Source organism: Vigna unguiculata, chromosome 11 (genome assembly GCF_037176805.1).
Source record: "Vigna unguiculata cultivar grain cowpea cultivar isolate G323 ecotype 2 chromosome 11, ASM3717680v1, whole genome shotgun sequence".
NCBI classification, from domain to species: domain Eukaryota; kingdom Viridiplantae; phylum Streptophyta; class Magnoliopsida; order Fabales; family Fabaceae; genus Vigna; species Vigna unguiculata.
The window spans coordinates 42,248,450-42,263,475 of NC_140802.1; the positions used below are offsets into that span (position 1 = coordinate 42,248,450).

General features: G+C 34.4%; 2 protein-coding genes across 5 annotated transcripts; both read right to left on the reverse strand.

The window, feature by feature from the left end:
• Nucleotides 1-573: 573 nt before the first annotated feature.
• LOC114168881 (Protein-tyrosine phosphatase-like, PTPLA) lies at nucleotides 574-9,733 on the reverse strand. Of its 3 annotated transcripts, none has more exons than XM_028053850.2 (10): nucleotides 9,556-9,733; nucleotides 9,398-9,483; nucleotides 8,600-8,647; nucleotides 8,415-8,503; nucleotides 2,452-2,505; nucleotides 1,886-1,953; nucleotides 1,722-1,771; nucleotides 1,462-1,559; nucleotides 781-922; nucleotides 574-613 (listed from the first exon to the last, which is right to left on the reverse strand). In XM_028053850.2, the coding sequence occupies exons 1-9, from the start codon at nucleotides 9,612-9,614 to the stop codon at nucleotides 818-820; spliced, it is 657 nt and encodes a 218-aa protein (XP_027909651.1). In that variant the 5' UTR covers nucleotides 9,615-9,733; the 3' UTR covers nucleotides 574-613; nucleotides 781-817. The 3 variants fall into 3 exon arrangements, with proteins under 3 accessions (XP_027909651.1, XP_027909650.1, XP_027909649.1); XM_028053849.2 differs by having other exon boundaries at nucleotides 574-656; XM_028053848.2 differs by having other exon boundaries at nucleotides 574-922.
• Nucleotides 9,734-11,135: 1,402 nt separating this feature from the next.
• Nucleotides 11,136-12,533, reverse strand: LOC114170581 (transcription factor MYB48-like). Of its 2 annotated transcripts, none has more exons than XM_028056090.2 (3): nucleotides 12,345-12,533; nucleotides 12,133-12,262; nucleotides 11,136-11,946 (listed from the first exon to the last, which is right to left on the reverse strand). In XM_028056090.2, the coding sequence occupies exons 1-3, from the start codon at nucleotides 12,457-12,459 to the stop codon at nucleotides 11,415-11,417; spliced, it is 777 nt and encodes a 258-aa protein (XP_027911891.2). In that variant the 5' UTR covers nucleotides 12,460-12,533; the 3' UTR covers nucleotides 11,136-11,414. The 2 variants fall into 2 exon arrangements, with proteins under 2 accessions (XP_027911891.2, XP_085525635.1); XM_085669509.1 differs by having other exon boundaries at nucleotides 12,352-12,502.
• Nucleotides 12,534-15,026: the final 2,493 nt, after the last annotated feature.

The window sequence follows — 15,026 nt, forward strand, 5'->3', positions numbered from 1 at the left end:
AAAATTTAAATTTACAAAAATATTGGTCAAATTTAAATATTCAAATAACATTTAATAATTTAATTCTTTTTCGATATAATGTATATAAAAAAAGGGTGACTAGGTGTGAAATTTTAATTTTTTTTTTAATGAATTTAAAATTCTATTAATTATTTATTTGAAATATTTCTTAAAATTTTAATTTTTCTTTTCAAAAATAAAATCATTTAAACCATGTATTTTACTTTAAAAAATATTAAATAAATAAATTTATATCTTAAATTGTCTCAAAATTATTATCTGATGCAGTGAAGGCTGCTCTTGCTGAGTTTATCTCTGATATTTGTCTTTGCAGGGGAAGGCTCTGGAATGGCTTTCAATTTCCTTGTTTTGCTTTTGGTTCATACTTGTCCTGTTCTATAAGATCATTTACCAAGTAATTGTCACATATAATGCTTACTTTCAAGAAATAAACTCGAAATGCAATATTTCAGAATAAGAATAAACTAACTCATTTCATGAACAAGCTATCATTGTTAATCGACACTAAACATCAATATAAATTTACCAGGAAGAAAGCTGTAGACACATTACTGAAGGCAAAACATTGCAAATCGTTTTCTCTCTTCCAATCCTACCATAACCATTATTACAGGGAGCAAATCCATTATTTGGCACTAGAAAAAAATTGGAAAGGAAATAAATAAATTTCAGAATGATGCCACACAGAAAGTCATTATTTTTTTTTTAACAAAATACATAGTGTATCAGAAGTTTAATCATCAATCCAATATCACTAACCAAGAAGAATGGTGTCTATAAAGTTTTGTAAAGCTCCTCAAGTCGTTTTCTTGTCATGGCGTTTATAAAGTTTCGCACGTCGTTGCTTGAACATGTGCAGGTAAAGTTTGAACCAGAGGAATGGATAAGCTACAAGTACAACCTGAATGAGAGAAATGAAGCATAAATTAAAAGGATAAACAATTCATGGACCTACATAAGCTACAATTAGAGAAAAATTTAATTGAAAGGGACACAAAAAGACATTTGATATGCAGCAAAAACCAGTTTCAGTCAGCTCCCAACACTTGAGTGCTCTTGGAGGAGCTTATATACAGTTAATCCGGACTTATCTTTTGCATCACCACTTCAATAATTGTTTATTAAAAGTTACGAAAATAACTTATGACGTGTTTATAAGTTTCTTTTAGTTACTTCAATAAGCTCTCCCGAATAGTTTATTAAACAGCTTATAGCAGACATGCAGAAAGGTCTAATTTATACACAAGCTAATCTTAGTTTATAAAGAAATTGAATTCATTTTTTTTCTTACTTTTATCTTGTTGATGTGTTTATGAAAAAGTTTGTTCAAACCACAAGTCTCTCATGCAAAATGCATTCACACAATAGTTTTGAAGCAATTTTTTCTCTCATCTCTAGTTTGAGGCTGTGGATTATTTGTTACTTATAAGAACTCACTACCTTAAGGAAATCATAATAACTGAATGGGAGGCCTGAAAAGGAATCTGCATAGAGATTCTTCTTCTTTATAAATGGAAGCGCCTGGTACATTGTCCATACTGCAATATAATACATATATCAGTTACTTTATGCAGGGGGTGATGATGGCATTTGATTAGGAAAGGAATAGGTAAGAAGTCAAGACTATAGTAAAATCGATTAAAAATTCATTCAAAAACGGAATTCCGAGATAGAAGGGAGGTATTGATTTATGAACTCACTTTCACCAGGACCCACTCCCAAAGGATACAGCACAATAAACGCAGTGTACCTAATTAAAGGATAAAGCAACAAGCACATGCTTTGAAAAGGGTACTCTATAAAAATAATCGAAGATATTAACCTTGTTCAAGTTTAAAGTATGTGGCATATGATAGAAAAATACCTGAGATAGGTCATCCAAGAAGGACAATTTCCCGAACAACTGAAAGCATAATGTGAATACCTAATGACCTGCATCTCCAAAGATTGCTGTCCCAGTCATCTTTCTTACTTGGAAAATCATCATGATATATTTCTTTATTACCAGTGTTCATGGATCAGACATAACAAACCATTGGTGCCGTAGAAATAAATATCAGGCTACAGTTCACACTACACGCCATGAAAAGTCACCCTATATTCTCTTAAAAAGAAAAACATTATAGGAAACCTATAGGGATGACATAAACTAGGGGTTAAAAGAAGTTTGGGAACATTAAAGGTGAATTCAAATCCATAATATCCTAAAAATTTGTAAAAAGTGAACTTTTCATGTGTTATGAGGAAATTTTCCCTGTTATTACTCTACTGAAAACATCAGACATGATCAACAGTGACTCTTTTTTCCAGTGATACGTACATGAATCGTTGCTTTAAATGGTTATGTAACAACTATTTTAAAGCTTAAACCAGAAGGTAATGCTAGAAAATTCAATGAACTACATCCAATAAAAAAAATAAGCAAATTACCTCACCCATGCTCCACGCAAGAAAAGTGATAAAAACTGAAGGGAGTTCCTGGAGCTACAGAAAGCATGCAACAAATAGCCAAAGTTAGCTTCTGTGTCTGATTGTCAACCATTGCATACGCCAGTAAACATTCAAATTACTCCTCAGGAATTTAAGGGTCATACATTTCATTATGGTTTTACATAAAAAATTAATGATGATATTAATAAAGTGATGGGGAAAACAATAACAAACAATATACCAGAGAATGCAGCGGATATAATTTCCCCTAACTTGCAAGAATCTATGAGGAGCAATAATCAAAGAGCAGCAATAATAAACCACCAAAAGCACAAATAAAGGCACCAAGATTTTTAACGTGGAAAACCCCTCAAATCAAGGGTAAAAAACCACGAGTCGTCCAGACCAAAGAAATAGCTTCACTATGATCAACAAGAGTACAAAAGAGTCTTAATCAATAGCACAAATTAGTGCCAACACCCAACCAAATAACAAAGCAACAAAGCTTTCAAATAGAGAAGAACAAGAGAGGAAAACCTCTACAAATCACTGCTGCAGTGCGAAATTAATATCTCCCAACTCAGACCTCGTATCAAAGATCCGACCGGTCAGAATGAAGAGCAATGAGTTCCGAACCTGCTGTAAAAATTTCAGCCCGATCCAACGGTGAACGAATCCGCAGCGCCGAATTTACTGCGACAGCTCTATGAAAAACGTGAACAGAATTTTCCCTCTACCTCTCCCTCTATGTGTTAGGGCTTTCAGTGTATTCTTACTCTATTGTTCTGCCTCTCTCTTTATTTTATAGCCTCCTCTCCACTAGGTTTAAGTGAGACATGGGCTTCTCAAATTTTGGGCCTTTTCTCCACATAGGAAGGGAGCCCAATACCCAACAAATCTCCCCCTCACAACTATGTGGAGATAACCGCCAAACCGGCGATCTCACAACAAACTTCAAACTTTCCTCTTGGCAATGCTTTAGTCATCATATCAGCACCATTATCATCTGTATGAACCTTTTTCAACTCCAACAACTTAGCATCCAAAGCATCACGTATCCAATGATACCTCACATCAATATGTTTGGATCTAGAATGAAAAGTTGGATTCTTACCAAGATGGATAGCACTTTGGCTATCAACAAACAATGAATAGTTATCTTGCCTAAAACCAAGCTCCTGCAAGAATTTCTTCAACCATAACACCTCCTTGCATGCTTCAGTAATAGCAATGAACTCTGCTTCTGTAGTAGACAACGCTACACACCTTTGTAGTCTTGATTGCCAAGCCACAGCTCCCCCTGCAAACTTTATCAAATAGCCCGAAGTGGACTTTCTGGAATCAATATCCCCAGCCAAATCTGAGTCTGAGTAACCCATCAAAGTAGGTTTATCACCTCCAAAACAAAGCTTCATATCAACTGTACCATGAAGATACCTCAAAATCCATTTCACAGCATTCCAATGCTCTCTACCTGGGTTTGACAAAAATCGACTAACTGTACCAACAGCATGTGCAATATCTGGTCTTGTACACACCATCGCATACATCAAACTGCCCACCGCAGATGCATAAGGAACTCTACTCATATTGGTCTTCTCAACTTCATTTGAAGGACTCTGTTTAACACTCAGTTTAAAATGAGTAGCAAGAGGAGTACTCACAGCTTTAGCATTTTCCATCTGGAATCTCTGCAACACCTTCCTAATGTATTGCTCTTGTGATAGATAAATCTTCTTTTCTCTCCTATCACGTGAGATATGTATGCCAAGAATCCTTTTAGCAGCTCCCAAGTCTTTCATGGCAAAAGACTCGCCAAGTGTCTTCTTTAACCTGTCAATTTTGGAAATATCTTTTCCAACAATAAGCATGTCATCAACATATAATAACAGGATAATAAAGTCATCATTAGAAAAACTTTTAACAAAGACACAATGATCAGAAGTAGTCTTCATGTAACCCTGCTCACACATAAAAGACTCAAACTTCTTATACCACTGCCTTGGAGCCTGCTTCAAACCGTATAGACTCTTCCTTAGTCTACACACATATTCTTCCTTGCCTTTAACAAGAAAACCATCAGGTTGCTTCATGTATATCTCTTCCTCCAAATTACCATGAAGGAAAGCTGTCTTCACATCCATCTGCTCAACCTCCAAATCAAGAGTAGCAGCTAAACTTAGCACAGTTCTGATGGATGACATTTTCACCACAGGTGAGAAAATCTCATTGAAATCAACACCCTTTTTCTGTCTGAAACCTTTCACCACTAATCTGGCCTTGTACCTTGGAAGTGTAGAATTTGAATCTTGTTTCACCCTGAAAATCCACCTAGTTTCCAATGCCCTTTTGCCCTTAGGCAATTTCACCAAGTCGTAAGTGTGATTATCATGCAAAGATTTCATCTCATCTTGCATTGCATCCAGCCACTGTTTCTTCTCTTCACTATCCAAAGCCTCTTCAAAACACTCAGGTTCTCCACCGTCAGTCAAGGTTATGTACTCATCACAGGAATACCTTGTAGAAGGTTGTTTTTGTCTATTAGACCTCCTGAGTTGGACTTGAGGTGATTCAGGTATATCACCAAGATCGTCATCATCATCATGTTCCTCTTGAGCATCATCAATTGGAACCTCTACTCCACTTCCAAACTGTCGATCATCAACATCACCATGTTGCTCATTGTCTTGAGCTTCCGTTTCAACATTCTCCAAATTGTGAGTGGGCAACCTCATCGGATTACCATCAGTGAGATTACTGTCTTTCTCGGGTGTGGTCTTCTTCACCTTATCAATGTCTTCAATGGTCTGATCTTCCATGAATTGTACATCACGGCTTCTAACAAGCTTCTTCTCAACAGGATCATAAAACCTGTAGCCAAATTCATCCTCACCATAGCCAATAAAGATACATTGCCTTGTCTTTTTATCTAACTTGGATCTTTCATCCTTAGGAACATGAACAAATGCCCTGCAACCAAAGACACGCAAATGATCATATCTAACATTCTTACCAAACCAAATTTTGTCTGGCACCTCAATATTCAAAGCAACTGCGGGACTGAGATTAATAACATGCACAGCTGCAAGCAATGCCTCTCCCCAAAAGTGCTTAGGCAACTTTGCTTCTGAAAGCATACATGTAACCCTTTCAACCAAGGTCCTGTTCATCCTCTCCGCTAGACCATTCAACTGAGGAGTTTTAGGAGGAGTCTTCTCGTGTCTAATACCATGCTGCCTGCAATAAACATCAAAAGGTCCACGGTACTCACCACCATTATCACTACGGATGCATTTCAGCTTCTTGCCTGATTGCCTCTCAACCATAGCATGAAATTCCTTGAACTTTTCAAGTACTTGACCTTTCCGCTGAAGAGCATAGACCCATAGCTTCCTGGAACAATCATCAATAAAAGTAACAAAGTAAACTGCACCACTAAATGACTTTACCTTTAATGGGCCACAAACGTCAGAATGCACCAATTCAAGTAATTCTGACTTCCTTGAGGGTGGATGCTTCTTAAAAGATACTCTGGTTTGTTTACCAGCCATGCAATGAGAACATTTCTCCAATTCTGCATTTCTCAATCCCATAAGCACATCCTTTTTAGCTAAGCAGTTAAGCCCTTTCTCACTTATATGACCAAGCCTCCGGTGCCACAAAGATGCCTCCATATACATAGCATTCACACTGTCTTTAGCAACCAAAGCTTTAGTCCAATACAATTTAGATTGTTTCTCCCCTCTGGCCATAACCAAGTTACCTTTAGTGAGCTTCCATTTACTAGAACCAAAGTGATTGTCATAACCACAATCATCAAGCAACTGCACAGAGATTAAATTAAAACGGACATCCGGAGCATGTTTGACTCCTTTAAGCAACAACTGCACTCCCATGTTGGTTTGCAGGCAAACATCACCAACACCAATCACTTTAGACTCACCATCATTACCCATCTTCAACACTCCAAAATCACCAGAAGTGTAAGATGTGAAGAACTCCTTCCTAGGTGTAACATGCAGTGTAGCACCACTATCAATAATCCACATGCTCTCATCAGATACAAGATTAACGGACTCAAAGTCACGAAGAAGAACAAGATCACCATCTGTAGCAGTAGTGACACGATCATCATCATCATGATCATTCTCTCTCTGTTTGCCCTTCTTGTCTTTGTTCTCCTTTTTCCACTTAAAACAGTATTTCTGAATGTGTCCAGTTTTATGACAAAAATGGCACTCTAAATTCTTGTATCTTGACTTGGACTTGCTCCTACTCTTCTCTCTACCACCTTTATGTTCCTTTTTCTGACTTCTCCCCCTAGCTTCTGTAACAAGCATCTCAGACTGAGATGAAGAACCATGTGCCTTCCTTCTCATCTCTTCATTAAGAGCACCGCTCTTTGCCATCTGAAAAGAAACAACACCATTCGAGGCAGAGTTCGTAATTGAAACCCGAAATACCTCCCAAGACTCTGGTAGAGTATTAAGCAACCATAATCCCATAACTTCGTCATCAAACTTTATGCCCATTCCTGACAATTGATCTAGGAGCCCTTGAAACTCATTTAAGTGATCAGAAATAGAAGAATTCTCCCTGTACCTCAAATTCATCAAGCAATTTAACAAATACAATTTATTATTGCCCGACTTAGAAGCATACAAAGACTCAATCTTCTCCCACAAAGCTCTGGCATGTGTCTCATTAGCAATATGATTATAAACATTATCTTCAACATATTGCCGAATAAAACCACATACCTGTTGGTGCTCAAAGTCCCATTCTTCTTCAGACATAGAATCTGGCTTCTGTGTAGCAAAGACCGGAAGATGCAATTTCTTGACAAATAATAAATCTTTCATCTTGCCCTTCCACAAATGATAATTTGTACCATTCAAAGCAACCATCTTTGCATTTGCCTCCATCATTCAAGCAAGTAAATATAGCCCAACCAAGAGCTCTGATACCACTCTGATGGGGAAAACAATAACAAACAATATACCAGAGAATGCAGCGGATATAATTTCCCCTAACTTGCAAGAATCTATGAGGAGCAATAATCAAAGAGCAGCAATAATAAACCACCAAAAGCACAAATAAAGGCACCAAGATTTTTAACGTGGAAAACCCCTCAAATCAAGGGTAAAAAACCACGAGTCGTCCAGACCAAAGAAATAGCTTCACTATGATCAACAAGAGTACAAAAGAGTCTTAATCAATAGCACAAATTAGTGCCAACACCCAACCAAATAACAAAGCAACAAAGCTTTCAAATAGAGAAGAACAAGAGAGGAAAACCTCTACAAATCACTGCTGCAGTGCGAAATTAATATCTCCCAACTCAGACCTCGTATCAAAGATCCGACCGGTCAGAATGAAGAGCAATGAGTTCCGAACCTGCTGTAAAAATTTCAGCCCGATCCAACGGTGAACGAATCCGCAGCGCCGAATTTACTGCGACAGCTCTATGAAAAACGTGAACAGAATTTTCCCTCTACCTCTCCCTCTATGTGTTAGGGCTTTCAGTGTATTCTTACTCTATTGTTCTGCCTCTCTCTTTATTTTATAGCCTCCTCTCCACTAGGTTTAAGTGAGACATGGGCTTCTCAAATTTTGGGCCTTTTCTCCACATAGGAAGGGAGCCCAATACCCAACATAAAGTAACAGAGCATTTTCCAAATGTAGGCTAAGTATTCGGTGTAAACAATTTCAAAAACTTAATGTAGTGGTTCGTTCCATGAACAAGAGCATATGGAAACGAAAGTGGAAAGAAATGGAACTATAACACTCAATATGAGTCTTGCCAACACATGTTGCACTTGTGAAAGAATAGAAAAAATTTAAAAAGCATTTAGCCAAAAAAGGTCAAACATTAATAAATTGGGATAACATTTTCTATTTCGGTGGTATACTGATTTTTGGCAAAACAAAAAGACAAGAGAACTGAAAGTGAGCCATAAAACCTCATCAAGTTTCCGAACAATGGCAAGCACAAAGTGGGTCCTTCCTCCCCATTGCATAAGAGGAAGCAAAACTCCGCTGGGCACAATACCTGAAATTGACTCGTTAAAATTGCTTCTTAAAATTTAAACTAAAATTGTGTTCTACCAACAAAGCAATCCAATTTCATTCACAGTGGCACACGCACCTATGGCTCCGTGTATAACTTCCAAGAATGCAGCACATTGCAGAAAACCTTGCATCATGTACCAAGCAAGAGCAAATATTAGGCTTAATTAAACAAATCTACAATCCTCATGTTTTAATCTCTTCTCTTCTTAAACATTACAGTTTTAGTCTTCACCGCTACACTTCTTAATTTATTTTGTCCCGTCCCACAGTAAATACTAAAACAAATTTAAAAAATATATATAAAAACTAAAATAGTTTAAAGTGATTGAAAGATAATAAAACAAATTTTAAGAAAATAAATGATCAATCTAATCACTGAAACTGTATCTCATTTTCATACTAATCTGAGTAAATTACACTAGCTTTCCTTATTTTTTTTATTTTACATAATATTTTTCAAACTTTTAAAGGGACTACCATAATTTATAAGGATATAAATATAATATAATGTTCTCAAAATAATTAAAGGATTTTCTGCGAAAAAGAAATATATCGAACTAAATTAAAAAAGAAAAAAGCGTAATCTACTCTGTTAGGATTTAAAAATTCAAATAAATTTCTAAAATTAACATATTTTGTATCTCTAAACATATATTACTATTATTATAATCGCTTATTATCACTTTAATGTCTAAATTTGAACATTACCTCGTTTAATAAATGTATGAATAGTAATTAGAATGCAGACATTTCAAGCATAAATCAAAAAATGAGTAATTAAACTGAAAGAAGTTAAAACAAAATAAGCTGTGTTTTTTTTTTCAGTATATTGAATAACAGAATTGCGAGAAGGGTATTTTGGGAATGAACTGACAAATTAAGTTGCCGGCGGAAGCATAGGTTCCGTTGATGGAGGCAGTGGCGAGAAGATTGTACAAAATCTTAATTAACGAAAGCGTCCTGCGAGTGAGAAATTAGAGAGTCAGAAGAGAAATTGAAGAAAGAGATGAGATGAAGAATTGTTATTTGTACCATCCAACGGTCTGAAAGGAGTTGTAAGCGAGAAGATAGAATGTGGAGATACGAGACATTCTCCGTCTCTCGATTTCTCGTTTCGTTTCCCTCTTCTCCTTCCCTAGTTCGCCGGAGATTTGTATAATAAACTCTCAGCAACAACCAATCGCAAGGGTTCACTTCTATTTTGAATCACTTATATATTTTTCTCATATATTATATATTTATTCTCTTACAAATATCCATTATATTTTTTCTATCGTCTTCTCTATTATTTATGAGTTAAAATAAAATAAATTAAAAGGCAATCATTTCTCAAGTTTTGCAATGTGAAAACCCTGTTCGATGAAATGTATTTCTAAATTACATTATTTAATAATTTTTTTATTCAATAAATAAACTCGTATCTTATTATAAATCCAAAGGTATAGCATTGGTTCCATAAATTAGTATTTAATTTAAGTAAAGCGCACTTAAAACAAGATAATTTAGACTTGAAGTGGTTCAATGAATCAAATTTCATTGTAATTAGTTGAAGCACTCTTTTACTTAATTTAGGTTTGATTCGTATAGTTGTTTTTTTATGAATGCATGATACGTAAGTGCTCCTATTTGCAAAGTTAATTAAAAAAATGTTACTGTTAATTAGGTCAGTGTTAAGAAAATATCTATATAAGTGGTGTCCAATTCAGCTCAGCGTGCGTCTTCATTAATCTAATTTTCTTGTAAAATAAAAGCAGAATATTTAATTCAGGACTAGATAATTTAAAAAACTACTTTCTAAATAATTCATGCAGTTAAACTTCAAATATATAATGTAAAATTTATCGTACGAATAGTTTATACTTTATTTGTAAAATTTCTGCCACCTGTTGTTTTATGAAAAAAATTCTGGAATTGCAGTTTTTTATATGATTATTTATAGTAAATTATACTTCAAAATTGTGTGTAAAATTTACTTTTTTATTTGATTTTAAATTTAAGTGCTCATGATATACACTTCTATTTAAACACAAAATTGACCTTTACCCAATATCAGTTAACTTAAGTTTGAAATGGGTGAATTCACGTAATCTCTTTTCATTAACTTTAAAAAAAATTAAAATAATTTTTTCATTAACAACTACTAATAAGTAACGTTACATAAAAAAAAAAAAACACAAAAATCTCTTTAGACCCTTCAGTTTTTTCTTATTTTTTTCTGGCTTCTGCAGAAGTATTCCTCCGAAACAATTTGAAGTATACCCAGACCCATAAAGTTCGTCCCCTTTTAACCGGGTGACCCGACCCGAAGTTGGCACGCCAAATTTTAGCGCCAACAATTTCTGTTACGAAAAGCAGAAACAAAAGCATACACTTGAAATTCATAACAATTTTAACCCACGAAGTTAATAACTCTGGAAAATGTTTTTTTTCGTAATAAAGCTGAACCATAAGTTCACTAATGCGCCACGTTGACTTGCTCGAAAGGTGTGTCGGGTGCATCTGATACTGTTCTTCTGCTTCGAAAGGTACACATAAATTATTCACGCATTAGCAGTTAGTGGCTGATATCAATTTAATATGTCTCAAAGGAAAGTGGCATAATGATGGATAGGTTTCAGACCAGATATCGAAACTTCATTTTAAACAAAGTGCTGATGTGTATTTTACATTCAGAACATTCAACCTCCCCTATTGGATGTTGGTTAAAGCAAAATCACAAACACATAGACTACACTTTCCATTGGATCCATTACAGCTGTGTCACACTATGAAAAAACATGCCGAAAGCTCAAAGATACTGTGCTGTACATGTTAAGCCTTCTTCTTATTGTTGCAGATGGCACAGACAGCGTTACAACATGATAATGATTAAAAAAATTAGGAATCCCTAGTTAGCCAGTTAAAAATGCATTCCCTTGTTCATACCAGGAATAGTATTGGTCACTTGATGCAGGAAACAACATCTTGTTGCTTTCTTCTTCATCATCCATCACCCATAAAGGGTGAGAACAATTGTACTCCCATGATGATGGGGAATAAATCTTTGAACCCTCTTCACTGTGCAATTCGTACACAGGTTGTTGCAGAATATTGATATTGTTATTGTTATTGTTATCTTCTGACAAAACAATATCTTTCCATATATCATCCAAAGAACACTCTTCTCCAGCACCGATCAACCCCATTATGTCATCATATCCACCTGTGTCGTAAAAACTCTCCTCTCCAACCTCTTTGGAAGCATGTGAATCATCAGCATCCACAGCATGGTTGTTTGAGGAGAGTGAAGATAGAGAACCGGAAGATGATGATGGTGATGCTCGTTTTTTCTCTAGAGCCTTCTTTTTCCTCATGAAAGTCCTCCAGAAATTCTTAATCTCATTGTCAGTGCGCCCTGGTAGCTTCCGAGCAATTCTTGACCATCTGCAAGGAACCATCAAAGTGAGAAACATAATTCAAGTAACGAATTAACAAAATAAGGTGAAAAGTGAAAAAAAATTGACATAATATGAAAGACACGAGTGGTGGGTGGTGTTGTATTGAGTAGGAAAGATCATAAGATCATAAGCAGAGGTAGCTTATAGTTTAATGTCTGCATGGTTCTCAAACCTATTTCCCCATTTGGAATGAAGCTCCATGACGAGGTGTTCTTCTTGGGATGTCAGCTTCCCTCGTTTGAGATCAGGGTGGAGGTAATTAACCCACCGTAACCTGCAACTCTTACCTGTTCTATTCAAACCTACAACAAAGTGACGTGGTTAAAGGGTGCTTAGATTGAAATATTCATACCTATTATTCACTGTCTCCCTCCACCTTCAAACCTGATACCTTTGCTATAAAGTCCCACCTACGATCTCCAAACATGTTTACAAAATACACCAGTTTCAGATCCTCCTGTTCTGTCCATGGACCCCTTCTCATTTCTTCTTGAACCATTTTTTCTCCTCTTCTATAACTCTTCACTTGATAACTTACGGATTCTATGAGACTACTACCACTATTTATACGTGGTTTTCCCACTGTTCATAATTCTCTCGGTTCATTTTTATAATAAGCAAGTCTGCATATCCACCGTTCATGTGGTGCACGCATTAACTTTTCTATGGCCAATTCAGGATGGTGACGTCACCAGTGACAAGAACATAATAAAGGAAGTGAGTGCATCAATCTTTCATTCTAACTTTCTCAATTACTTTTTATCTGCACCATTGACACCAATCATGTTCACTATCACAGTTTTGCATAAGTTAGTTACTGTTTTGGATGATGAGTTTTACTGTTGTGATTAACAAGTTGCAGCAAAACTGTTAACTGGTTAAGTTTTTTTAAGTTGGAAATATTTGTGACCATTTGAATGGAAAAAAAAAAGAATAGTTAGTGAGGTATAGAATTTTTAGAAGAACTGTGATAACATGAATGGGTGGAGGGAAATGACTTTAGGAAGCAAGTTGGTGTTTTCTTATTCAAAATGATGAATTGATGCGCTCCTTGACTTTAGAAAAGAGGAGGAGGCCCTGGTTTTCCAATAAGAGAAAGAGGAATTGGACAAATCAAACTTTAGAAGTGGAGAATGGGAAGAAATCATTGAGATGTTTTATGCGCGAGATCTTTACTCTCTCATAGTACAAAGTGAAAATCTGAGAGGCTTTTGTTAATAATTCAGATGAAAAATTATTGTCTCTGGTATTGTACTAAATAAATACCGAATGTTGGGTTGGTGTCCCTGCAGCCAACATGATTTAGGATTTCGGCTGGAACCATGTCGGTCCACTTTAGGTTGTTCAATATTCCATTTTGGGAAAATAAAAAGTCTCAACATGGATATATAAAATGAATGAAACATTTTTTTTTTTTCTATGTTGTTCTTTTACCCACTCCCGGTCTACCTCAGGAAAAGGAAAACATCTGGTTTCACTTGATTCATGGGTTAAATTGGTCGAGAATTGCTTTTATGGGTAAAAGTTTACCTGAATGTATAGATGATAAAAAAATGTTATATGATCATTGGCGACCAATTTACAACATTAAGACAAAATCACGATATGGTATATATACTTTTGAGCTTATAATGTGATTAGGCCAAACATGATTCGGAGTTGATAATTCTCTAGAAAGATCCGAAATTGGTCGCATTCGGAAACTGAGTGGAGGTGAAGATTAGATTAAATTAAGGACACTCAAATGATTCTAATTGGACACTGGTTTTCTGTGTGATTCGAGAATTTAACACATTTCTAGTCGATGAGTGCTATCCATGAGCTTCATGATAAATAGACATGGAAAGTGGAATATGGCATCACTTGAAAGAATCATTACCACAAAAATATAAGAATAATCATTAAAAGAAAATAATAGAATACTTTTTCTTACAACTAAACAATAAATATACTATTCATATGTTCACATAATAAAACGAATTTTTAGTATACAAGTGTCTGTAGATCTCATTTCTTAAGTCATTTTTAGTGAGGTTAAAGAAAATTTATTTTTTTAAGATATTACCGGAATTATTTTAAATCTATTATAATAAGATATTTATTATTTTTTTGGATTCATCGTATTATATGTTATCTATCTATTTATTAATATTTAGTGTCACATTTGAAATATATATCAATTGCTGTATCATTCGTTATCATACTATTTATTAGTATTTAATTTTTTGTTTGAAATATATGTATTAGGACATAAGAATATGTTAAAAATTTCAAATTAATGAAAGATAAGATAAATTTACATAATATAAATAATACAAACCTTATCTAAGTTGATGAATTAAGTTAAACCTTGTTAAAATTTAGTAACATATTTTTAATTTTAAAAATGAAAATAAAAATGTTTCGAAATTGAATAAAAATATAATTTTAACGCCCTCTTCACTAAACTTTTCTTTTTACAAAATGTATTTAAAAACCAAAAATAAAAAATCCACAGCCACTACGAATAAAGCCTTATATATTCTGTAAAAAAAAATATTATGCTAAAAGAAGGTCTTATATGTTAATTATTAAATTTCTAGGTCATGACTTCTCCAATTTGTGAAAATAAAGCAAAAGCTTAAATTGTAGAGAGAGAAAAACTATTTATTCAAATCTCCTAGTAATCCAGCTGAAGTTGGACATATATATATATTGATTTTATAATTGAATAATAAAATTTTAAATTTAAATTGAGGTATATATGTTTTATAATATACTACAGTTTATTTATACTGATATATATATATATATATATATATATATATATATATATATATATATATATATAATGTGTATAAGACTAATCTAGACTTTAGAATTTAATGAATATAGTGTTTATATCATTGATAACTATTACTATTCAATCATAGATGATTATTGGTGTTTTCTTTAAGTGGTGAGGATCAACAAATTTACACCACCATATATAGCATAACCTATTTTCTCCAAATTTGAATTAAATTCCATTTTAATAATACTGCAGAAATGGTAACATGATATTACTTTAGAGAAGTTTGTTTGTTT